This window comes from Pangasianodon hypophthalmus, chromosome 21, assembly GCF_027358585.1.
Source record: "Pangasianodon hypophthalmus isolate fPanHyp1 chromosome 21, fPanHyp1.pri, whole genome shotgun sequence".
Taxonomy (NCBI): Eukaryota; Metazoa; Chordata; class Actinopteri; order Siluriformes; family Pangasiidae; genus Pangasianodon; species Pangasianodon hypophthalmus.
Window position 1 is genome coordinate 17463087 of NC_069730.1, and position 25137 is coordinate 17488223.

The following is a 25137-nucleotide window of genomic DNA, read 5'->3' on the forward strand; positions in this document are numbered from 1 at the left end:
CATTTTGGTCCTGAGTTCATGGTTTAAACCATTGTTTTTTTTATCATGATTTAGACATTTTGCAGATTATTTGTACAAGCAAACAAAAAAAATTGACTATTGTACCTTTAATATGTCTGAGGGCGAAGATTTCCTGTAGTCAAACGATACTCTTGGTTTCGTCTATACCCACCTGTTCCTTTTTTAATCTTGACTAGTCATCAGTATTGTCCTAAATTAAATTTGTCGTCTATATATATGTATATATGTAATAAATATAAGTGTTAAATGCTGAGAGGTAACCTGACACCGCAGTGCTGAGTCGCTCGTGCTGTCAGCTGTAATCCTACACCAGCACGTAGATGTGCGCGCGCGAGAGAATGTGCGTTTGAATCCTGAGAGCGTCGCGTGCCAAGCTCGAGCCTGAAACACAAGGATGTAACCGCCACCCTGAGCCGGGTATATAAAGCCCTCAGACACATCTGTCCGGAGAACCGCTCTCTGTCTCTTTATAGACACCTCTCAGATGTTAGCGGTTTTTTTCAGTCTTGTTTGTCTCAAATAAAAGTCTCAACAGATAGGCTATATTGTCCATACGCGAAAGGAAAACAGCTTGGATTTACCTGAGAGGTTTGCTGTTATCATTTGGTAAGTAAAACTATTTAGTTAAGCTCACTAGAACTTCCTGAACCTACACTGTTAGAAAAAATGTCTCTTTGCTTGTCATTAACATGGTACCCACACCAAGAGTACTTATTTTGTGCCCTTCTTTTAAACTGAAATGTGAAGGTAGAGTACCTAAAAAGTGATTTAAGGGCCACTCTTTTTATATACCTTTATTTAGTTTTGGAGTAATACTCAAAAGGCTACACTTTCCAGGTAAAAGATGTACCCTTGGTTATGGATACCACCCCAGTGACAAGTACCCTTTCTTTTCTCAGAGTGTCCTACTAACTACACAGCTTCTATCATTGTCAAATCTGCTTTCTGACTTCATATTTTAAAGTATCCTTTTAGTTAATTCCAGTTTAAATTCTTAGACTTGAAGATGAAATGATGAGGATGGCTTAAGCCATGACTTAAGGAGTTTACACTCCTCATAAAAACCCAACCTTCATTCATGTTTCTTGTTCAGTTTATAGTGTTTATAGCGACTGGCCAAACATCATGATTCCACCTGGAGACTGTCTGTATGCTGGGAGGAAGAGGAGAAAGCCCATTCAAAAGCAGCTGAGTATTTAAACTCTTACTGCACTCATGAAAATAACAAAACCAACCCCAGTCACACATAACAGAGTTAACTTGTTGAATATGATCTTGAATCCTGAATGCAAAAAAGCGAGCTCCAGTGACGTTGACGTTCAATACTTTATACGCATTTAGAGATATTTCTACTCTTCGTGCGTCACTAGATTCACAAATGTGGATGAATTGGTATTGCTTGAGGACTATAGATTGACTGGCAGTCATTTAAAGGTGCAATAGTTGATTTTTTTTAATGTCTTGCTTGTACAAATAACCTTCCAATTAGATCATGATAAAATATATTGGTTTAAGCCATGACCTCAGCACAAGTGTACTAAATGGCTTAGAAAACCCATTTGGAAAACTGGCTTGTTTGTATATGTATGGGCCTCTTGTCAATCATTGTACAGGCCAACGTAGATGGATGAGAATGAGGGGCGGGCTCAAGGAGTTTAAAAAAATAGTCAAACCCACCTACATAACTGTTAGAGATCTAATCTTGATTTAAAAAATTGACTCATCTTACCTAATGCACCATTAAAAAACATAACATGCTGTTACATTTCCGATAGAGATGTAATGATTAGATATTATGTATCGATACTATCAGGCCAATACTGCCTTGAAGTGCTGGATCAGTATTTAACGTTTTTTTTTTTTTAATCGTAAATGTGTGATGTTCTCTGACACGACACAGATTGCTCCTGAAAGTAGGACACGCCACCATCACATGATTTGGCATAATCTTGCAGAGAGTCAGCGCAGTTACTAAGAGGATGTCAGGACTGAATCATTATTGTGTATCAGATACACAATAATACGCAGATATACTCAGATCTGAGTATTATTATGATACAACTTTTTCTTTTCTGACACCGATATCGATACTGAAACCTCGACTATCAGCTGATATTGATACCCATCTGTTATTGTTTTCTTTAAAAACTGCTAAGCTTTACATTTGTTTTTGTTTTTTTTAACTTGTGTTGTAAATGTAATAAATGTAATAGAGTAGAAAGTATAAATTTGAAAAATAATCAATCCTATCAAAAGGAAAACAGTCAAGTGTCTTTATATGTAAACATTTCCGGTTTCAAAAATACATTTCTTTTCCAAATCCAATTCCAGTCTTTGCCAATTGTTACAGGATCCGAAATCTGATATGTTTTCTCAGATATCCGATATGCCATTTTTTTTTTTTTTTTTTTTTTTTTTTGCTGGATCGATGCCATCTCTAGTACTGGTGCATCCCTACTTTATAAACCTTTAAGAATTTTTTAAAATTATTTTTGGCATACTTACATCCTTAAAGTGCAAATTACACCCTCAGGAAAATGTAAGATTTTGTAATATTATGTATTTACAATCCCTGTACATTTTCATCTAAATTACAAGATTAAACTACTTAGCTAAGTAAGTAGTTTAACTTAGTTGTAGTTTAGAAGTTTAAAGTAGTTTACCTAGCTTAGTTTAAATATACAGTACATTTAGGTTTTCTCTTCACAATTAAGTATATAAAATTAGAGGCAGCGATAATGGATAAGAGACGGTATACCCTGTAGTTGGGGTGTTTGAAAGGTGTGTGTCTGATTTGACCAAAAAACATATTTTAGTGATGACTAGTAGAATTATTTAGTACTTAAAGGTGTGAATAAGTGTTCCCGGGATTCGCTCCAGGTCCACCACGACCCTAACAATGATTAAAAACAGTTAAGAAGATGAATGAGTTTTAAATAACCCTCCAACTTTAGCTACTCAGTTATGACATGCATTTATCCTTGGTCTGTACTGTATTTTTGTGTTTTACACACAAACAAGCAGTTTAATCCATTTTCAGATTCAATATTTTATGGCTGTGCGTGTTATTGTTTGAGTATAAATCCTACACTAAGATAAAAAGATAAAAAAAACACATGAAAACACTTATCAGATTTGGATTATTTCCCATGCTTTTTCACAATGATTCACACGCTTTTTTTGGGGTGGAACAAAACTGAAGCAGCTGGGCGAAATCTAACTTTCACTTAACTCCTTAACATCCTCTTCTCCATCAGTGGTGGCTGAACATGTTTGTGACACGTGTGTGTGGTTCAAACAGAAAACCAGCAGGAGTGAACCAGAAGTCGAACCCGTCTAAGAGACACCGGGACCGACTCAATGCCGAGTTGGACCGACTGGCCAGCCTGTTGCCCTTCACTCCAGAGGTCATCTCCAAACTGGACAAGCTGTCGGTTCTGCGTCTCAGTGTGAGCTATCTCCGCGTCAAGAGCTTCTTTCAAAGTAAGAACAATTATGAGTCGCAGTTCTGAAGTGTCTTACATAGTTAACTGAGTTTGAATCCTGGCGATGCCACAGCCATCCACAGCCTCTCTTTCCCATGTCAATCACAGCAAAACTAGCCAATCACAGGCGTCTGTGAGCTCATGTATGCGTAAGAGGGTTGACAGCACTTTGCTCAGTGTAATAGCCATAATACATCGTCTACAGCCCACTATTCGATTTATACACACCACTGTTGTTTAAAAAGTGTTTAAGTTCAGTTGTGGCAGATAAGCAAATGCAAGCTAGCTGCGTACACTCACCAGAGGCACCAGCAATCTCTGATGCTTCCTTCCAAGCTTTACTTTTCTTCGTAATATCTCTTTAAGCATTTAATGAGAATATAAGATGAAACTATGGTTATACATTTTCCTCCATTTTTCATCAAAGAGTAAACTGAAATGTATCTCCTTTTGTAGGCAGGAACCAAAGGAACCAAATGTAAGATCATATGTGCTATGCGATCGGAACTGTTCAAGCCAATTGTCTGAATTTGTCGCTTTACCGCATCATACCTTGGATTTGTCACGCTGTGCATTGAACATGAACTCTCACGTGTTGCCTGCTAGTGTGACTGTAAGATATTTACCATGCATAAATATACACCCGGTTTCAGATATTCTGTTCTTGTGTTGCTACATTGTGTTCAAAAGACACCCTGGAATCTAAATAGGAAAAAAATATGAACAAAATAACCACGCCAACTGGCCTTCTGAATAGTATGGCTCTGATGGGGCTGGTTAGGCTAATGTTGACTTTGACACGGCCTTTTGTTCTGAGTGATTTATTTCTGGAAGTACTTTATTAAGGCCAAGAGCTATTATTTTTGGGTGGATCATGATGGCGGTGTTATTTTAACTGGATCCTTAGTGTTGAAATTGAACATGTATCGTTCTTTCTATCTATATATGTATCTCTTTCAGGTTGTATGACAGCACTGCACAGGTCTAATAAATGCTGTTCTTAGATATTGTACTGTGTCTGATTAGATGGATTAACTCAGTTCAGTTCACAGGATGCTTTAACCCCTCTAAACTACCATCTTATTATTCAAGTATGTATCTTATAACATATTTAATAATAATAATAATAATAATAATAATAATCAGAAAAGTGGGTGTAAAAGAGTTATGAGAGCAAGGAAATCTGGACCCGATGAATCCTGGGAGTTTAAGGTGTTAATATTAGTGTATGACACTGTTTTGTTGTATGAGTAAAGACCTGGTCACATTTAACTTCCCTGTTTCACTTGCGTCAATTCAAATGCACAGGTTGCATTGTTTTTGTGCTTTGTTTTTTGTTTTTCTCACTCTGTAGAAAAGTGAACTTGAACTTGGACAAATTTGTTTGATGCAAATATGTTTTACGAGAGATCATCATCATTTCCATACTACTTTCGTAAGAACATCTCTTAATGTGCCCCAGACTGCACAATGTGGATGAAGTAGTGTGTCTACATAGCTGTTAATGTGGCTGCCTGCAACACCGACCTGACGCTGGGCAACTGTACTCATTCTGTGCTGTATAATCAGCACATAAACGTGTCACCTAAAATGTAATCACATAGCTAAAAGATAAGCTCTGGTTGAAGGTTAGACAGTTGCTTTTCTGTATTTCACAGTGCGCTGCTTGGACAAGACCACTTTCCCCCGGCCCACTAAAATATAGCAATGCCTGGACATGCATTTTTAAAAATTTGATCTGTGCCTAAATATTTTTTGTTATGCAACCTGTATAATGTTAGCACGCAAGCTAAAACCTAGACCAGAGGATAAAGAGACACACATCAGATGAGGAGAGGCTCAAATTGCTCACTCTCACCAGTTTGAAATACAAACTTATGAAGAAGTTTGTGAATACTAGTCACAACCGGCTATTACAAATTCTCTAGCTGACCATACAACTGATCATAACCTACCATTTACTAGCGTCACAACATACTGGAGAACAAGTAAATGGCTTACCTGTTAAGCAAAAAAAAGCTACAATTCTATCAATCCTTTTTAGTTTGTTAGTATAATAACGGACTCTTACTACTTTTAAAGTAAGTATACGAATCCTGACCTGACACCCCTATACAGCGCTAACCGTGAATTACTATTGCTGGATTGTCAGGGTGACTCACAGCAGCTCTGGAACATCAGATCATAAAATAAATCAGCATTGCAGTAAATACAACATTGGAAAGGAAAGTGGAAACTGATCTGAATGGCAGAAATATGTCAAGTCACTGGCCCTGTCACCTCCTAAAATTTTACATCACATCTTGTTACCCATATTTGTAGTGGAAGCTGATGTGGATCCATTCGTGTGTCTTATAATATAATATGACTAATAATCCATTGTTTTATCTCCCTCTGGCCAGCTTATTGTGATGAAATTCATACTGCTGAACAGTTACACAATTTTATTGTGGCTGCACTGATTTGACTGAAATGCAGGATGGACTACCACATGATTTACCACATCAGTAAATAATGTTTTTGGGTATGATAAAGCACTTGAATGAGAATTTCAGCCTTTTAACCCACTCAGAGCTATTGGCCTGTGGCCTTTAGCAGGCTGGTGCTTTGGTGTTTTTTAGACTCATACCATAATCCATGCATTACAGCACATGAGGGAGTAATTGAGCTCCACATGAAAAAGCTAGCAGCTGCCAAGATAAGAGACTTCTAGCACTGAATGCCTCCTGGGAAATGCTTTCCTGATTACAACCTGGCAAGCCTCCGGGTGATGTGTGAAGCAAAGGAGGAAGGTCCTAATGGTTCACCAACACTGTTAGTGCTTCTGGATGTTTTCGGATAGTGCTGATCAAGCTTTCGTGTCCTCACATGACAAGACGATTTTTCTGTCCCATGCTTTTTATATCTTGATAGTTATAAAGATTTTATGACAGTTTATTCCTAATGCTTCTTGACCAGAATAGCTCATCTAGGTGCATTTTACAAAGTGAGACGTTAATGGTTCAGAAGTCCCTGAAGCTGCATTAAGGCAAGAAAGAGCAGAAGATTTTGTGGCTAAATTTCCATAACACATAAAACGGAGCGTTTGCCCTACAGTCAACTCTTGGCAGAAATTAATTAAAATGACTCTGCTGTACTGTGTGAAATGGTACGAGGTTTGTAGGTACTGTGCTTGTATGCTGGATTACATCATGTAGTTCAGCAAACCTCCATCTCGTTCAGCAAGGAATCAGAGTTGCCTGATGTCATTTCAAAATGGGATTATTTTCATTATTTTTTTGGTTTCATTTATTTCATTATTTGAAGTAGGACGTTTCCCACCTTGCCAGCTCTCTCTCTCTCTCTCTCTCTCTCTCTCTCTTTGGAATAAAGCCAAGCCTCAAGAAAGAGCCTCCCAAAGTTGTGTGTGAGTTCATTCAGAGATAACCAGAGTGAACAGATGTTAGACTGCTGATCCCTGGGGTCATAAATGCCCATGAAGGAATCCCAATTACGTGTGTGCTTGGCAGCCGTTCCACTCTCTCTGGCAGATCCTTACTGAGCATTGCGTGCAGATCAGAGGAAATTCCATTACAGCCTGCCTGTCCTGCAAAACACTCTTGACTTTTTTTTCCCTTTTTCATTGTGTATATGTGTTACATTCCTACCAGACTCTGTTAAGAGCTAAAAAGAGGGACCGTCGATGAGAATCGGCACATTCCCAGCATGTGGTTTTGCACGGGGGCTGAGCGCTGCCTTTAACACTCCTTCGTGACAAATCCATGTGCCTTTATGCCCTGCATGCCTCCACCTGCCATTCCTGTTTGTGTAAATTACTTATGATCCATGTGAGATAGTTCAAATTTGAATAATTGTTATATAATTGAGAATAACAGCATTCAGGGGAAACTAAATTGATCAGGTTTATATTTGTTGGCAACAGAAAACAGCCCATCTGCATGCAGTGTCGTGCAAACCAGCAATAAATGACCCAAATAAAGAATTCTGGCTCTAAGCTACGCTGTGTTGTGTGACAGCTGCAGTTATGTACACCTGATGTTTCCCTTTTAACACCACATTTGTTCCTTGTCAAATTTCCTAATAATTGAGGGTAATTTAACCCTTTTATATATTTTGCACATTTGCTCTCTGACTGTGTCGCTGCACAAAGGACTGAGCAAATTAATTTTTTGTGACATTTTGAGATATTTCTACAAGTTTCTAGACTTTCTTCCCATTAATTCAATTGCACAGTAGTTCCTCTAATTAGCTGCATTTAAATAAACTCTATATTGGGCAATAGGTGTCATATTTTAATTAGAGGGAGTGGGTGTTTACAGAAAGTGCTGTTCCTATTTTTGTAGGCAATGACTTACGCCTCTTCAGCCAGTTTAGCCTCGAGCTCCGCTTATTCAGTTTCATATGTGCATAATACAATATTTCAAACACCTTCCAAGGTTATCACATGTACAAATAAGGTTTTGTTAGCGGAATGCAGATCTGCACACTGATTTTTATTGTATTTCATTTTATATTTTTGTTTTAAAGCATACTTTTATTCATTAACTAATTGTACTGGGAATAATCTGAGCCAGGAATTAGTTTTTCTTTTTGGTTCATTCAGTTTTTCTTTTTGGTTCCACAGGAAACCAGATAGCATGGAATAAAAGAACGATTAATATGAGAGCTTACTAGAGTATAAATAAATCCAAACACTGCATTTAATCAGAAGAATATGTATTTATTTTTTAACATTTTCAGAGCATTCTTCTCCTTCGCAGCATGATTTGTTGTTTGCAGAATTGTAGGATCGAATTTTCCTGTAGCGACTGTCTGACAGGAAGTGACAAATTTAAGACAAGAATTTAGGCCTACTGGGAAAATGTTTAGTTTTATGCTTTCTAAAAAATTGCACTGGAACAGAAAAATAATGTTAAACGATGTTAAAAAAGCATTAAATTAACGTTTTCAATCTGGAACAATTTAGAATGATTTTGTTTGTGTTTTTTCGATTAAGTTTATTGAAAATTTTCATTCGGTCGGCAAAAGATTAATAATTGGAATTAATACATTAACACTGACAGTACTAGTAGAACCAGACATGTTAAAGTGGGAAAAAGGCTTCAGAGTTGGTGATCAACAACACTTTGTGGATTTGGTTTGCCTTAGAAGTGGTTTGCCTTTGATAGACAAGCTTTCATTGGAAGACAAACCACTGTTTGGCATGTGTTTGATGCTGGTGAGGCCACACATTTATTTGTCCTCTATTTGTCTTTGGTGTGTACACGTACGTCTGTTTATATGTGCCTGCACACCTAATTGGGAATAAGCCCTTCTTTTTTATCACATCGCAGATGCCAAACAGAAGGATTCCTCTCAGACTGATCTCTGCTTCATGTCTTCATCACTAACCTCCTGTAAAACTCATTCAGCAGGGTGATTTTTTTTTTACCACTTCCCCTTTAACCAAAAACAAAGCAGGAATTCACCACACTGAACCTAATACGTTCTGCAAGAACCTCACCGCTTGTTGCAGTGTGGTTGTCTGGCGCTAAAACAGGCGCGCTGGCCCTTTAAGAGGCTGAGCGTGCAATAGGAGTGGAAAAAAAACAGGGCTTGCGTGACTGTAGCAGACTGGGCCCTGACCTCAGAGAGCCGCTTATGAAAATGATCTGTCCATCAGGGCAGACGAGACCAGCCATGCACAAATGAGCCTGCAGACTCCTACTCCTTCCACTCCTCGACCTACTGTATACTGTATCTCTCTCACACGCTCCTGCTCTGTCAGTGCACAAAAATACACACATTACATTCCAGCCTATTATAATCCCATTGTGTGTTGTAAAGAGAAAGGCGCAGCTACCTGTGCGTAAAGCTGATCAGTCAGCTGGGCTTAACGCGTGCTTTATTCAGCCATGTGTGAGTGGATCAGCCGTTATTCCTCTGCTATAGACAAAGAGCTCTTGGCGTTGTAGCTTACACACTGGCTGGGGAAAGTTTGCATGATTAAGACCAGGCCAGGAATGCATGCCATTATGTTGAAACATGGAAAGTAAATTCATAAATCATACTTATGATGTTATATAATTATGTATAGCCAATAGAGTTAAAATAATTTAATTGTTCATGAGTTTCGCAATTAAATGTATGCCCTGTACTATGAAGTAGTGGATACTGTGATTTTAGGAAAGGGGGACTTTTATTCCAGCAATAATGGGGTGATTTCAATGGGGTCTCTTTGTAAATTTGTAAAATTCTAATTAATTTAGCAGGTAATGATGTCCACAGGGGTCAATATGAGAGGGAATGCAAGAGAGATCCCAAGTTTTAAAAAATTCCAAGTCGTCCGCCTTGTAAAACTGTTTCAAGTTTCAGAAAGGTTTTTTACAGAGGAAGTTTCAGAAAGGTTTTTTTTTTTTTTTTTTTCTGTCAAATTCAGTATGGAAACAGCGACGTGCTGATAATGTGGTAGCTGAATGTAGCTACTATGCCAAAAAAGTGCTCATGAGATGCTCAACTACCAAACTTCAATGTCCTGTTGAGAGAAATGCATCACACATATTATAGGCTAACATCTGACATAGCTATGATATAAATGTTTTACCTTAAAGTTAAATGTTTATGAGGGTTGGGTGTTTTTGTGAAATGCAAACAACGTGTAACATTGCTTGACAAATCAGCTTACTCGTGGCAGTAGCCATAGCTGATCGCAATATGTGCGGGGAATGTGTGAAGTCTCTTTAACACTCTTTAACCAACATTTATTCTGTGAATGCTGTCTGGAGTAAATTTGTGTTTGTTTTAACTAAAGCCACCTTTACGCTGTACGATTTTCTGGCCAGTTCACTTTGAGATTGCCTGTCTTTCGATTGTACAATGTGAGATGCTAACTGACCGCTTTGGTGTTACTGCAACTAAAGACAGTTAACAGCGAATTTCTCACAGTGTCCAAAACTTCTGATTAAAATCTCAGTATGTGACTGCTGCTACAACACTTGTCTAAATGCCACCATTAGGAGAACGGAACAGGGCGACAGTAAACTCACCGGACAGCTACAATTACGTTAGTAGCAATGGTGAAACATAAACGAAACATGCTAATGGATGGAAAGACATGCTTATTACCTCAAGCTCACTTGAATGTTTCGGTTTAAGTGAGCCAGTTTTCTGGACGAGCCCAGATCTCAACGTCTGATGATGTACACAGAACGTAGTCATTTTCTTTAATCACAGATCTATCGGTAGAGGATCTTCATCATATAATCTGACATGGAGAACACATCGTAGAGTTTTATAGAATTAAGGCAAGATTTTCCTGTGATTATCTCATATAGTGCAACGAGATATCTTAAAGAAAGTTGAAATTAAACAGTCAAAAACCAACACAGTAATTAGTATATTCTTCCTGCAGCTAGTTCATATTTGTCCACTGGATGTCAACACAGTTTTAATGAATCTAGCATGACGGCCTACATTCAGGTCCCTGGCAGTCAGCTTCACCACTGTGCCTATTAAATCCTATTGACGAGTGACAATTTCTCTTAAATGCTACAAACTGCATTAGTCCATCACATACAGAGACTAACTCTGAGGTAATACAAGCTAGTTAGAAAAAAACAAGGTATTTAGAAATAGTGTACGGCGAGAAAATGTTCAAATCAGAGGTTTGGGTGAGCACAGAGTTTGGCAACGGACTCATTCAGTTCCTCTCTACATATTCTAGCTGGGGCATAAACACACATCTGCTCATAAATTGTACATCGCGGTCAGGAGTGGGCCTGGTTTTTATTTCCATCGCCTTATCAAAATAAGTCAGCGGTGAAATGCAGCGAGGAATTTTTCTTCCTAGGCGAACAATGGTTTTATGAAAAGTAGCTCATCCACCTGCCTTAAAGAGACCACCTGGATGTTTTGGCAGTGGTTTTGGAGTGAATCAACAGAGAGGCATGTGTCTTCAGAGAATTACAAAAAAAGGAAAAAACACGACTCTCATTGTGTTTCATGTGAGAGGGAGGAAAAATAGTGTGCGAATGTGTTTGTGTTGTTGCAAGGGTTCAGTAAGTGAAAGTGACAGATCTAAGACTAAACACTCTACTACTGAGAAAGCTTTTAACTTCAGGCCTTTTAGAGTGCACTGTAAAGGTTGCTGCTTACACACACACACACACACACACACACACACACAGTCACTGCTATACAGAGGGGGGTAAGGAAGGCAAAATAGCACACTCGCACGCTGAGTCACAGAGTCTCTGCACGCAACAGGGATTATTTGAAGACGGATTTGGGAATCCCTCACTCACCCCTCCCCAGCACACACATACACGCACACACACACAGACACACACACTTGTTTCCCAGCCACTCATTTTCTATGTATAACATCCTCCTAATTCCTTTCCTCTGTTTTTTTCTTGTCCTGATGGTAAGCAGTCAGATTTAACATGAATCAGGTGAAATCGCACACACTGTCCAGCTCTGCGTACACTCCTCTGCCAAAGCTCACATGCCTGGAACATCTTATCAAAAACCTCTGTGCTCTCCCCCTAAATATATGACCATATTACCAACTTTATATACAGTACATATATAAAGCAATATTTCTGTCAAGTTTGAGACCGATATTAAACAAACTGAATAATCAAATTCCTTTTGTCTAGTATTTCTTAGGTTTATATGATGCACAGGAACCCTTTAGTACCCTGTAACGTGACTAATGAATGAGGGAAGTAGGATGTGAAAGTGCCCGATGAAATGAATAAATGTTTTGAGAGTTGTATCTGTCTGTTTCTTATTAAAATGTCTCATTAAATCACTTTTAATGGCTGAATAAGCAGTCAGAAGAATCACCGTGCTTCCATTTTTAAATCTATTGTTATTTTTAAATCTATTGTCATTGTCAACACAGTTTCTTTATTACATTAAATAATTTATTTCTTAAAGTGTTTATATATATATATATATATATATATATATATATATATATATATATATATATATATATATATATATATGTATAGTGTTTATATATAATATTACATGTGGTACCTGCGTGAGAAGGATTATGACGCATGTCTTGACAGTTATTAAGAAAGAGGAAGTGAATATTTGAATCACATGTTGAACATTACACGCTCAGGGCTGGGACGTCCACTAAAAGCTTTCCACTGGCTTTGTCAAAACAGCATTTTTGTTGCAGCACACATGCTAAATATGACAGTATGCATTTTGATTTGGGTTACAAGGACTCATTTATCATTATAGGTATACTAACTGTAAAAAACAAGCAAACAAAAAAAAAAACAGGAGTACATGGCTGTAAATTGTATACCTTACAAAAATTTAAAAACAGGTCTTTGAGAACAAATTGTCCCACTAGTTATGTTGAACTTGTGAAACTTACAGGTATAAATAGCAGCAGTGGTCTTCGCTCATAGAATGTTACTGAGCCTGACTTGAAACACTAAAAGGCGGGGATCAACTTTTGTTTTCAAACTTTTGTTTTCGAAAAAATTTACGCATTACTCCAAGCATATGTGATTCATCATAAGATGCATGTTTGTTACAGAACTTTGGCTCTCGGCTGTCATGCTGAAATTAATTCCGTGATAAATTATTTCACTGGCACAATATGCTTACCTTATGTCAAGCTTCGACACTTAAATGCATAAATCCAAGAATAATCGTACACTCATCCTGTGATTAATTTCAAAGCAAATAAATCGTAGGGATAACTTGTGAACCTTGCACTTAACCTTTGAATTGCCCACAAAAATGTTTTAAATTAAAAGGAGCATTCCACTCAAAGCCCACAGTTTAACACGGCTCCTCACAAGGAGTCAGTATTTAGGAATTTAGATGTTTTTGATCTGCAAAGCAAACATATGCCACTTGACTCGCCATATTCAACAAAGGCACGCACATTTGGAGTTATTTTTCCCGTCTCAGTCGACTGGTCACGGAAAGCGCTGTGGTAAGCTCTGAGAAAACCATCAGAATCTCTGAGAGGAATGGTAGCGAAAAAGCAAGGGCCAGCACGGCAGCAGGCCACGAACTCGGGCACTGGATTCCTGTGTGGTCTGACATGTGGCCAGGAGGGTCAGGGTGGGGATAAATGCCTTTTTGTGTTGTGTGTTTGGCGTGGGAGATGCTCAGGATGGTGGTCAACCCGCAGCAGTGACCTCCATCCACACCCCAAATCTCAAAGTGCAAGTTGGTCGATTAGCGTATATAATAGGTATATGATGTTCTAACACACTATTAGAGAGTGTATATTTGAGCATCTCAGGAGTGTTTGTACATGGGAGGAAGATTTAATTTACAGCATTTCTAAGATATTCCCTGGCAAATTTGCTGAGGTTCACAAATAATCATAAACCTCTCACACATGCTTCATTCCAAAAAGGTTTGTTTTGGCTGCATGCATGGAACCCATCTCTCTCTCTCTCACTCTCCCTCTCTCTCCCTCTCCCTCTCTCTCTTTTTTTCACAGCTATTCAGGAGAAATCAAACAAAAAGCAAAGCCCTGCATCCTGCAGCCCTGAGCCCAAAAAACACAGTCTCGGCAACAGCATTCTGGAAAGTGATCTTCTTCTTGAGGTGTGTGTGTGTGTGTGTGTGTGCGTGAGAGAGTGGGTCCTTAATCTACTTGTCCTTAGGTGACCCTAGTGAGGCAAGAATGTCTGAGAGAAATAAGGAAACATTTAAGAACTGATGTAAGACAGTGCAATCTTTCACCTTTCACCAGAAGCCATAAAGGTCAAAGAAATTGTGCTTTAGTTTAACGCACACACACACTCATTACATGCAATGCTAGAGTGTATTTGTGGAGAAGACCCTACCAAGGTCTTTAACATCCAACCGGATGAGAGGAAACACTTAAAGAACGCAATCATGGTGTTTTCATCAGACTGTGACATGAAAAGAAGAGCATGCCAAGTGTGCTCTTCCGTCCATCTGTCCTTCCTTCCCTCTTCTCCGTTTCTTCTCTGTCGCCACAAAACAGCTTAAAAATATCCCTGTGTAATGAGATGGTAAAATAGTGTTAGGTCACGTGTCAAGTAGGAAGCAGACTCCTGTCTCACTCAAGGGTCAAAAGTCAATGTTAAAGACCAGCGCAGCACACTGAGCCACTAATCCTCTGTATCGATCAAGGCTCAGTGATAGTACGCAGAGAGAACACCTTCAGACAGAGTTTACTCTGTGAACAAAACTTTGTGGTTGTTCGTCCATGTTCATTTTTAGACATTTTATGTCTGAGATCGCACATCACTCGCTCGTTCACTGTGTAATAAATAGAATGTTCTATTTGAAGCAGCATTAAGTGAGGCTCTCACAGAATTACCAGTATGTACACAGGAAACACATCATTGTGGTCTCTGATTATATAAACAATTTCAATGTTACAAATTGCCTAGCAACCTGAAACCGCGAGAACACAGAAGTGTAAAAAGCCATTTTAAGGATTAAATAGAGCACTAACAAGAACATGGTCTTTCATGGTCTCCCCTGTTCATCCTGACAAGTTCATTTTGAGCTGATTGGAATTGGAAGCACGTTGTGGTGCTTGTTGAAATGCAGAAATAGTGTGCAACAGTTGTTGACTATGTGTTGATGATGTGCGACACTTAATTTATTATCCAGGGGAATATAATTTGCTCACTGAAAATTTGGATAACACAAAATGGCTGCGTCCTTGAATAGTGGTGAACAGGGAACAAATTCAGTCACAGAACCAATGATAACTTAAAATAAGTTAAAATTGCTTACCCGCAAATGTAAGTTCTTTTCTCACATTCAAGTTACGTATTCCAAGCATTGAGTAGTGCACTAATCTGTATATTAGTTAATACATTTGCTAGTGTTTTTTATTATTATTATTTTGTTTATGCCTTATTAAAATGCACTATTTGCTTTAGCAGTAATGTAAATGTACAATATATCACTCTTGGACTGAAATTGAGGGCTGAGTGTATAATGTGTCCATGTGCTTTCATTCTCTCTAGTCTTTGACAGGGTTTGCGCTGATTGTTAGCTCAGATGGAGTCATCTTCTATGCTTCCTCTACAATCGTAGACTACCTGGGCTTCCATCAGGTAAATATGTGTTTTTCATCATATTAAATTAGGATATCTTCCTTCCGTGGACTAATACAGGATGATAACGTATAAACTAGTATATGGCTGCACAATAAAAATTGCTTAAAATAATAATCAAAATGATTACGATAGCTTAGGAACAAAGTAATATAGATTAAATTAGTATAGTACATTCCCAGATTACCAATTAAAATATTTTTTACATCTTTTTTAATATAAGTCTGCTTATTGGTCATATTAATTTGAGTGTATGCTTTTGATGTCTAATTTAATTTCAGTTAGGTGTGTTAAAACTTATAGACAATATATTAAAACCTATAGATGAGGAGCTCTGCATTTACCAGAGTCAATAAAAAAATCAAACTGGAGTCAATTGGATAACTTCGCTAATTATCACCAAATTAAAGGTTTTAATAACTGACGAGGCCTAAAATTGTGATCACAATTAAAATATGATTAATTGTTCAGCCCTAGTACGAGCATAAATCATTCATGAACAGTAATTGTTCTGTCAAGACAAAAAGAATGTGATATTTCAGTGACTTATGATAAGGTTGCAAGCTTGTGACCTGTTATATTTAATCACAAGTGACAGATGGATTCTCTCTGAAGCCTCTAATAAAATACTAAATTAAGAAGTCATAGCATCTGTTTATATCCTAGGAAACCTTCATTGCATATAAAGTCTCCCTGTTCTCAAAAGAATCAAAACAAAAATCATGTGTGGTTGTCTGTAAAAGAATGCTCATGGCCAGCGTTGGCATGCCAGAGAAGTTTTTTTTTTTTTTTTTTTTTTTTTTTTACCCCCAAGGTTAATTTACAGGTCTGTTACAGGGCTGTAAGTGTTAAGTTTCTTGGGCAAACACTAAAACAGCTCTCGCAAACAAAAGTAATTTAACAAAAGAGTCATCGGATCTGGCAGCTGATGGAAAATTAGATGGGATTGGTCCTTGCTGGGCGTGCGAGCACAACTTCGTGAGACAAAGCGTACAGAGCGGTGCCTGTTTCAGTCAGGGTTATAATGGGAAGGTTGAATATTTTACTGGGAGATTTTTTTTCTGTAAACAGAGGGTATAGCCATAACTCTGGGAAATTTGTGTGGTGGAATTATGCATGTGAACAGGTTTTTTTCTCTCTTCTCTCTCTTTCTCTTTTTCTCTCATCATCATTGCATGGTTTTGTCTGTCATCATGCACGCCGACCTGCTGTCACGCAATGCCTAAACAAAACTAGAGCTGTAGAAGCCCTGCCCCCACAGCTCGCAGCAAGGAGGAAGAGAGAGGCACGAGAACTCAAGCTGTCAGACAGACGCTCTGGCAATAAAGGAACCTTTTAAACACTAACACGGCTAAAAATAAATGAACGATTGTAGGGGCTTATCAGCGTTACACAAATATGCCTGTTAAACTTGTTTGTACGGTGGTTTACATGAATTTACATGATTTAATCTGATTTTAGAAGTTTCTAGAAGTGCTACATGACACTGTATATATTGGTATCTACTATGAGATGAAAACCATTTTTAATAGATCCAATAATAACACAATAAGACCTGTATCTCTCACTTTTCTGCTTGTGTGCATATGCACAACCAAATAGAGAAGAGCTAAAACCATAAAAACATACATATTTACCAAAAACTTGAGTCCATTTTAAAAATAACTGCAGCAGGAAATTTTGATTTACAACTTCTTCTTTGGTGGGTTTGTTGGTGGATTGGAAAATTCACTGGTGCATAGAAAAATAGTACACTTTTGACTAACTCATGTAGGAACAATGTTAAAATACATGTCTAACATTATTGCCAGTATATATATATATATATATATATATATATATATATATATATATATATATATATATATATATATATATATATATATTGATTGCTAGCCACATGAAGTATCTTGATCAGTGACTTTCAATGAAGGGGGTCATTCGAGGTCAGTCATGCACTTGCAGTCAAAAACAGGCATAAAATGAATAATATAGCTGTGACATAAGGGGTCCAAGCATCCTTTGCAAATAGTGCTCCCAGTGGCCAGTTTTGGCCAAGTTTCTTGACAGTAGGTGTTGTCACTGCTAACCTGTGAAATGCCTGAAAAAAAAAAATCAATAAAATCGACATAAATTATTTACTTCCTCAGTATGTTAAATAGGTTCTTGTTACACTTGAGAGTCCCAGGAGAGTGCATATGTTCAGAGATACACCTGTTCAAAGAAAATCCTTTCTCACAAAAATGGTACAGAGCATTGTGGTTCCTACTGTGTGTGTGTGTGTGTGTGTGTGTGTCTGGGCCTCGCTCTGTTGGTTTTCTGTTACTGACACTTGCAGTGTAAACCAGGAGAGATCTTATTGGCAGGCCCATTGTATTCCACTCACCCAACCATGGAGCAGGTCAAGTGTGTATTACACTGCAGTGGCCAAACACAAAGGGGTCACTGACGCAGGAGGTTAAATGGGGTCAGACTCAAAGCTGTTTGTGTGTGTGTGTGTGGGTGTGTTTGTATGTGTGTGTGTGTTTTGCCCTTCTGTCTGTGACAGACCGATGTAATGCACCAGAACGTCTTTGATTATATCCATGTGGACGAGCGGCAGGAGTTCAGAAGACAGCTGCACTGGGCCATGAATCCCCAGCAGGAACACCACTCTCCCTCAGGAACTGGTGTGTGTGTGTGTGTAATTACTAGAAAAGCACCTTTACACACAGGCATAAGGCTGAACTGTGTTTAGTTTTACATTTTGGTTATGACAGAATTATAACCAGGTAATATTTTTGGGTGATGTAATCAGTTAATAATCCTAATAAAAAGTAGGTGATGTTATTTACTTTGGGCTAGAACCCCATCTTACATCTGTATGCACGTTACACATTATTAGATCTTACATTGCATCCTGTATTACATGATACTTCTCTGCTATTTCGTAAAGGTTGCAGGAAAATATTACATATTAAAGAGACAAGAGATTTAAAAATGGTCCACATTTAGACTGCACCATAAAAAGTAAAATGTTTGCTAATGAATGAGTAGAATATTTTTTTAATCATTTATGTTCTGTCTTTAAACTGTGTATGCATAGATGAAGACTACATGGTGAGAAGTCTGTTTAACGCTCAAGAGACAGACGGTGTCCCTCCTGAGCTTTCTCCATTCCTCACTCGCTGCTTCATCGCTCGAGTACGCTGCCTGCTTGACAACAAGTCCGGCTTTCTGGTGAGTCGCTACAGCGAGTGTGCACATAGTATCATTTGGATACCAGGCATTGTGATTTGGTATTGGTATAGAAGTCATCTTTATGTTGTCATGATAACCCTACAACATATGCCTCATATCATTACATTTTTTATTCCTTAAAAATTGGCATTCCTGTCAGAGAGGATTTTCGTGCAGCAAAATGATCTAAATGTTTTGACATTAAGAAGAAAAATATCGTGCAGTCTGAATCAGATCTTAACCAGAATCATCTTTATGCTTGTCATTTTGTTTGTCACACACTGTCTGATATCTTTTCTTCTCTAAAGAGGATGCAGTTCCAGGGCAGTCTGAAGTTCCTCCAAGGCCAGAAGAGGAAGAGTAAATCCGGAGCTTTGCTGCCGCCTCAGCTGGCTCTGTTCTGTGTGGCCGTGCCGCTTGTCCTGCCCTCCATCACCGAGCTCAAGATAAAGGGCATGATAAGCAAACAGAAAGTCTCCAACATCAGGTTGGTACTTCAACTAGGAGTATCTCATAACTCATTTGCTGTAGTGAGTTATGAGTAAATTATGGACTTTATGGGAGTTAATATTCTCTCATTCCTACTAAACCATTTTGCTGAATGGGAAAAGTGCAGTGGAAGTGGAAATTAGAAGCATCTCTGTAGGGTAGATATATGAAAAGTGCTTTAGAGCTTTGACAGTTTTCCCATGTATGTGATGGAAATTAAATTATTTAATTTGACCAACAGATTAACTGTTTTAATGATTATATATGAGAAATTATAGTGGAAACTGCTATAAATACTGTAATTAATTAGAAATTAAATGTCCGCATACTTATGGTCATATACAGTCATGGGAAAAAGAAAGCACACCCTCCTTCAATTCTATGTTTTTATTTATCAGGGCTTAATAACAGTTGTGTGCTCCTCACCATCTTTTAGACACAAACAAATAACCACAAAAAAACAACAAAAAAAACACAACAGATTGAAATATGTAGTCATTTTTCCCAGAAAGTAAGTAAGAAATTCAGTAACATGTAGAAGTACCTTTAGCAACAATAACTTGAAGTAAACATTTTCTGTAGGAGTGTATCGGTCTCTCACATCGTTTTCGGCCCCCTCTTCTTTACAGCATTGCTTCAGTTCATCTGTGTTTGACGGCATTCTTTTATGCACAGCTCACAGATCCCGCCACAGCATCTCAGTGAGGTTGAGGTCTGGACTTTGACTTGGACATTCCAATGCCTTGATTTCTTTCTTCTTTAGCCATTCAGATGTCGACTTGCTGGTGTGCTTGGGATCATTGTCCTGTTGCATGACCCAATTTCAGCCCAGCTTACGCTAATGGAAAGATGGCCTCACATTTGCCTCACATCAAAGGTCTAGATGAGTTGCGTGACCGTGTTAAGAGTATCGATCATGCTGACAGTGACTGGTTAGTTATCTGGCTATGTTCCTGGTGGGAGTTGTGCCATGAAATGCTTCTGCGTTTTATGGTATTCTTTGAATCTTTGGATTCGCTGTTACTGCATGTGTATTTCTAAGAGCATGAAACAGGCTCAGGTAGCAGAAACTACACTTATGTTGACTCCTACTATTAGGCCTGACACCTACATTTAATATGACATTATTATTCTATGCTTGGTACGCGGATAGAAGGGTAAGACCTATCCTTATATGTGGATGAGTAATCACCTGGCCAGTGGTTATGGTATGTAGGATAGTACAGGGAGTTTATGCTTGCTTTAATGAATGCCTTTAAGGTCATTCAAATGGGGGAATTGTTGGAATATTTTCTATTTTTCCATGATTATTTGTTAATGGATACAGGATTTATTCATTTTAAGATCGATTCAATTTTCTATAACTGTCTATAACTTTGTTCACTCATGATTTACATGGGTCTGTTCCTTGGGTTATGATGTTCCGTCCTTGCTCATGTTTTTCTTCTGTCTTAGCCTTGGACATTATCTATATCTCCTAGCACGTGCCCTCTTGCATGCACACATCAGTATAAAAATGGTATAAAGTGGAATTAACACCATTGTTGTCTCAGTGACTGCAAGTTTCCCAGGTCCTGTAGCTGCAAAACAAGCCCAAATCCTCACCCCTCCACCACCATGCTTCACAGTTGGTATACTCTGATTAATAAATTGAAGGAGCGTGTATTTTCTTTTTTCCATGACTGTAGTGTATCACTCAGTACCGCAATGCATCCAGTACGCTCTCATGTGGGCCTTTCTTTGTCTCATAAGCTTCATGAGAGTAAGAACTCCCATAAGCATGCTAAACTGAGACATAAGAGTATAAGAAGTTGGTCAGAATTATTCAGTTGTCTGTAAATTTTTTGTCACACTTATTAGTAGGTGATAGGAAAACTATTTGCAGGAAATGACATTAAATAAAATATTATTACCTAAAGAAATTTTTTAAAACAAATCTACATTTATTTTCCTGCACTAAGCGCATGTAGGTGCTTGTTTTGTGTTGTCTAATTATGACTAGATACTATATGAAACCTAAGAACCATTCACTATAATGTGGTTTAGATCTTGTTGTGACCTGTGTTCATTGTTTTAAATTTTGCAGTGAAAAGAGGCTCCACATTTCTCGCACTTCTTGTGATGCTGGCGACATGACGCTTAACTGGCACAGTGGATCGTGGGCGACTCTTACCAAAGAAGGCATCCAGTATAAAAGTGAAGGTCTCTGCAGCCAGGACGAGCCCCTTAACTTCTGCGTGTCCTCTGTGGCGGTCCATAAAGTGCAGCCTACGCAAAGTCCCTGGGACTCTCGGTGTCACTCTGCCTCACACAGCGGCTACTTCAGCAGCAAACTGGGGAAGCACGTCCAGTCCGGAAAATTCCGCTTCTCCCCAGGTTGCACTGCTGCGATCTCCCAGTGTAAGCAGTATGGACTCAGCGATAAGGACGGGTACTGTGGGTACAGGAAGACTGAGAGTAGATACATGGCCAATAACGATTGTTACAGCAACCTACTGCTGCCCGAGACTGCCATAAAGACGGAGCACGACTCTGACTCGGAGAACGGATGCAGCGTATATGGCGCGCCCCATAACGGCGTCTGGCGCTACAGCACGCCCTTCCCTGATGCAAACCAGGTGAAAACAGAGGAAGACTATGATGAGTATTATTGCAAGCCTAGCATCACAAACGTCTCTAGCATCAACGGACACCACAAATATCTCTACACAGGAGCGGGCAGGCCGCTAAAATGTGTCCTTAATAAAGACCATTCTGATCCCCACAGCCTCCAGGGTACAAACTGTCACACATACATGAACAGCTCTGAGTCCAAGGTCTTTATGCAACCCGACTACAAGCTGAGCTACGAGGTGAGGAACCACAGTCTTCTTCACCCCATCAAAAGAGAACCCATGGACTCTCTGCCCTGGACTGACGGTAGCCATGATGTTATTCAAGAACACATGGACAGAAATGAGGCAAATTGTGCACTGAACACAGTGGTGCACAAAACCAGTGCCTATTTGTATATGCAATAATCTTTAGCGCCAAATGCTACATTTTGAAGCTCAGGTATGTGTCTAATTATAGACAGGTGTTAGAACACTTGTTTTTAAGGGCTAGTTCTCTATTATGGCACTTTAAAAAAAATGACAGAGTATTTTGTATGTAATACTTGTAGCATAACCTTTGCAGTTACCTGGTATGGAATTTTACATCATATACAGTTTGCAACTATATTGTATATTTCATTTATTGCATCTTCACACAACCTGATTTTAAATGTACAGACCACAAAAAGAAGGGAAAATTACTTGGTTATGGGATACTATTTATACTACTTTGAATTCTCCGTTCTGATTGGTGAGAAGATGTTGAATAATTTCTATAACAGCAGCTCTGAGAGTCGCGCACGCTTTCTAATGCGTCATCATTTCTATAGTAACAGCTCACTCACAGGGACTTGTACGGCAAACATTCCACATAATCTAAGACTAATGATAAATAGATTTTAAAAATATGTGTTGTTATTTAACAAAAAATGTATAATCATTCATATCATATATGGATTTGTATAAGGAGATGTTTATTTAACAGTAATGAAGGAGTCTCCAGTGTCAGTACTTTGTTTTCATGGCTCAAAGGAGTTTGTGCTTCCTGGTTTCTCTGTAACATGAGACACTTTTTTTTGTTTGGTTGTTTTTTTTTTCTTCAAGACTGAGAGAAAAAAGAGAGCCTGGTGAATGAACGACTGTTTATAGCTGCTATAACATAAGTGATAACAGGAACTAAGTTGTTTCGTGGACATTTTCTTAACTAAATGGATCTACAGTGTGACGTAATAACTTGAAAATTTTAATCAAAGGCAAAATTGCTGTTTTATAATAGGTTTAAAAACTTCAGGCATGCTGTTATAGGAAATATCAACTTGATTTGAGAAATTTCACTTGCTGTCAACCACAACTAGTTGAATAAACTTGTAGACTTGTGTATTCTGTTGTTTTTCAGTGCAACCGTTAACGTTAACATGGTGCAACAACGAAATGTATTGATGGAAAACAGTATTCTGCATCGACAGACATTGTGGCTTGTTCTGTCATTTTGAATTGTAAGCAGTGGTCTGTTTGCGTAGAAACCGGATTTTAAGTCAAAAACTCAATTCTGGGTTTTATTTTTTATTGGTTTCTGAAATAAAGTTGAAAAACAAGTTTTGATTTGAAGATCTCAAACAGAGGATGATGCATGCGTTAGAGTCAACTAAAAAGTATCATCTGTTTCTGTATCGTCTGATCAAGAGCACCATTTCATCCGAGGACGAAGATGCTCCTGGCGTCAGATTTGCATGTGCGTGCGAGCGTGCATGTGACAGGGTGCACTTGTGTGTGAGTGAGTGTGTGAGTGTGTGTGTGTGTGTGTGTGTATTTGTATGTTATCATGCTGCAATGAAAAAAAAATTATTGCCTTATGTCTGAATAAATGTTCTAATTTAACTTTGTCTAAAAATCTTTTGTTTGATAACAGTTGATATTTTGGAGTAAAAAGATAATATTGGAATCATTAAAAAGTTTAAAGTTAAAGTCTTTTTTTGTGACTAAATGATGGTGCAGGTCCCATTATAAATATTATTGGACTTTTATGGTCTAATCCTTTAATGGGTTCAGTTGTACTACAATGTTTTGTTGTTTAAATAAATTTTTATTAGCATTTCCCTTTATGATTCTAATGAGCTTATTTTGCTTAGTGCAATTTAGTTCATCAGCTTTCATCACATTTTATTTCTTTTTTGTATACTTTTAGACATATTAATTAAAAATGCTCAATTGCTCATGGGAAAGTATCTTATTTCAGCATGGTGTGGCTTTGTATTTCGATAATGATGCATTTCAGTTCTTTGCGGTGGTATGTAATTTTTTTTTCTGCAATAATTTTTTCTTTGACAAACACCAATACATTACAGTGTAAAAGATAAATGAGTAAATAAGGACATGCTGGAGTCAGAAAATTTAATATATGACTACAGCCTACATGCCCAAATCATCAGGTATAATAAACTCTATTAATTACCCGTTTTTGTCACAGGTGAGCCTACCATATATCCTAGATGATATAATGTCAGTGTGACTGCTGTGCTGAAAGATCCAACACCCAAGTATTTATTAATTAAATCACATGCGCGTTAGTGAGTCGGCTCTTTAAACGAATCTGGAGAGCCGACTCGCGTGGCTCGCATATGATCCATGTTTTTTTTTTCTTTTTAGTAGTCCTAGGCAACAAAGATATTCAATTTATGTCAGGATAAATGGAAATTAATATTCTTTCTTCTTAATAAGGCACAGACACAATTACACTGTTATGTTGTTCACTGTCTTGTTGATCCAGTGGTCTGTTCGGCTCTTTGAACCGACTCTTTTAGGTGAGCATTAAGAGCCGAATTATATGGGCTGTTTTTTCGGTTTTGTTTGTTTTACCCACAGCAATTTATCAGACTAAATGAAAAATCCCGTAATGAAACACATAAAAGCAGGTAATGCAGGGATGCTTGCTGTATTATTGATGTGTCGATCCCAAACGAGTCGGCTCTTTTAGCTGAACCTTAAGAGTCGACTTGCGTACATGGGCCGTATCTATTTTATTTATTTATTTATTTATTTATTTATTTATGAAGGTAATTTATCAGCAATTTAATGAAGCACAGACACAATATTTATAGTATCTTTTGTAATTATTTAAATAGGTTTTTATAAAATGCAAAATAATGTAATATCATTTTTGGTGATTAGAAGATGGAGTAAGACTTCATGAAACAACTTCAGCCATAGTTAGGCAAAGAAGAACAAACAATTATGAACTAAATATCGTAAATATGG

The 25137-nt window shown here is 38.0% G+C and overlaps 1 protein-coding gene across 1 annotated transcript; it reads left to right on the top strand.

Annotated features, from left to right (window-relative positions):
* Positions 1-371: 371 nt before the first annotated feature.
* ahrrb (aryl-hydrocarbon receptor repressor b) lies at positions 372-23989 on the top strand. The gene is made up of 9 exons (XM_026946118.3): positions 372-627; positions 1115-1208; positions 3323-3504; positions 13978-14084; positions 15491-15580; positions 18129-18249; positions 18666-18799; positions 19108-19286; positions 21375-23989. The coding sequence occupies exons 2-9, from the start codon at positions 1147-1149 to the stop codon at positions 22306-22308; spliced, it is 1809 nt and encodes a 602-aa protein (XP_026801919.3). The 5' UTR covers positions 372-627; positions 1115-1146; the 3' UTR covers positions 22309-23989.
* Positions 23990-25137: the final 1148 nt, after the last annotated feature.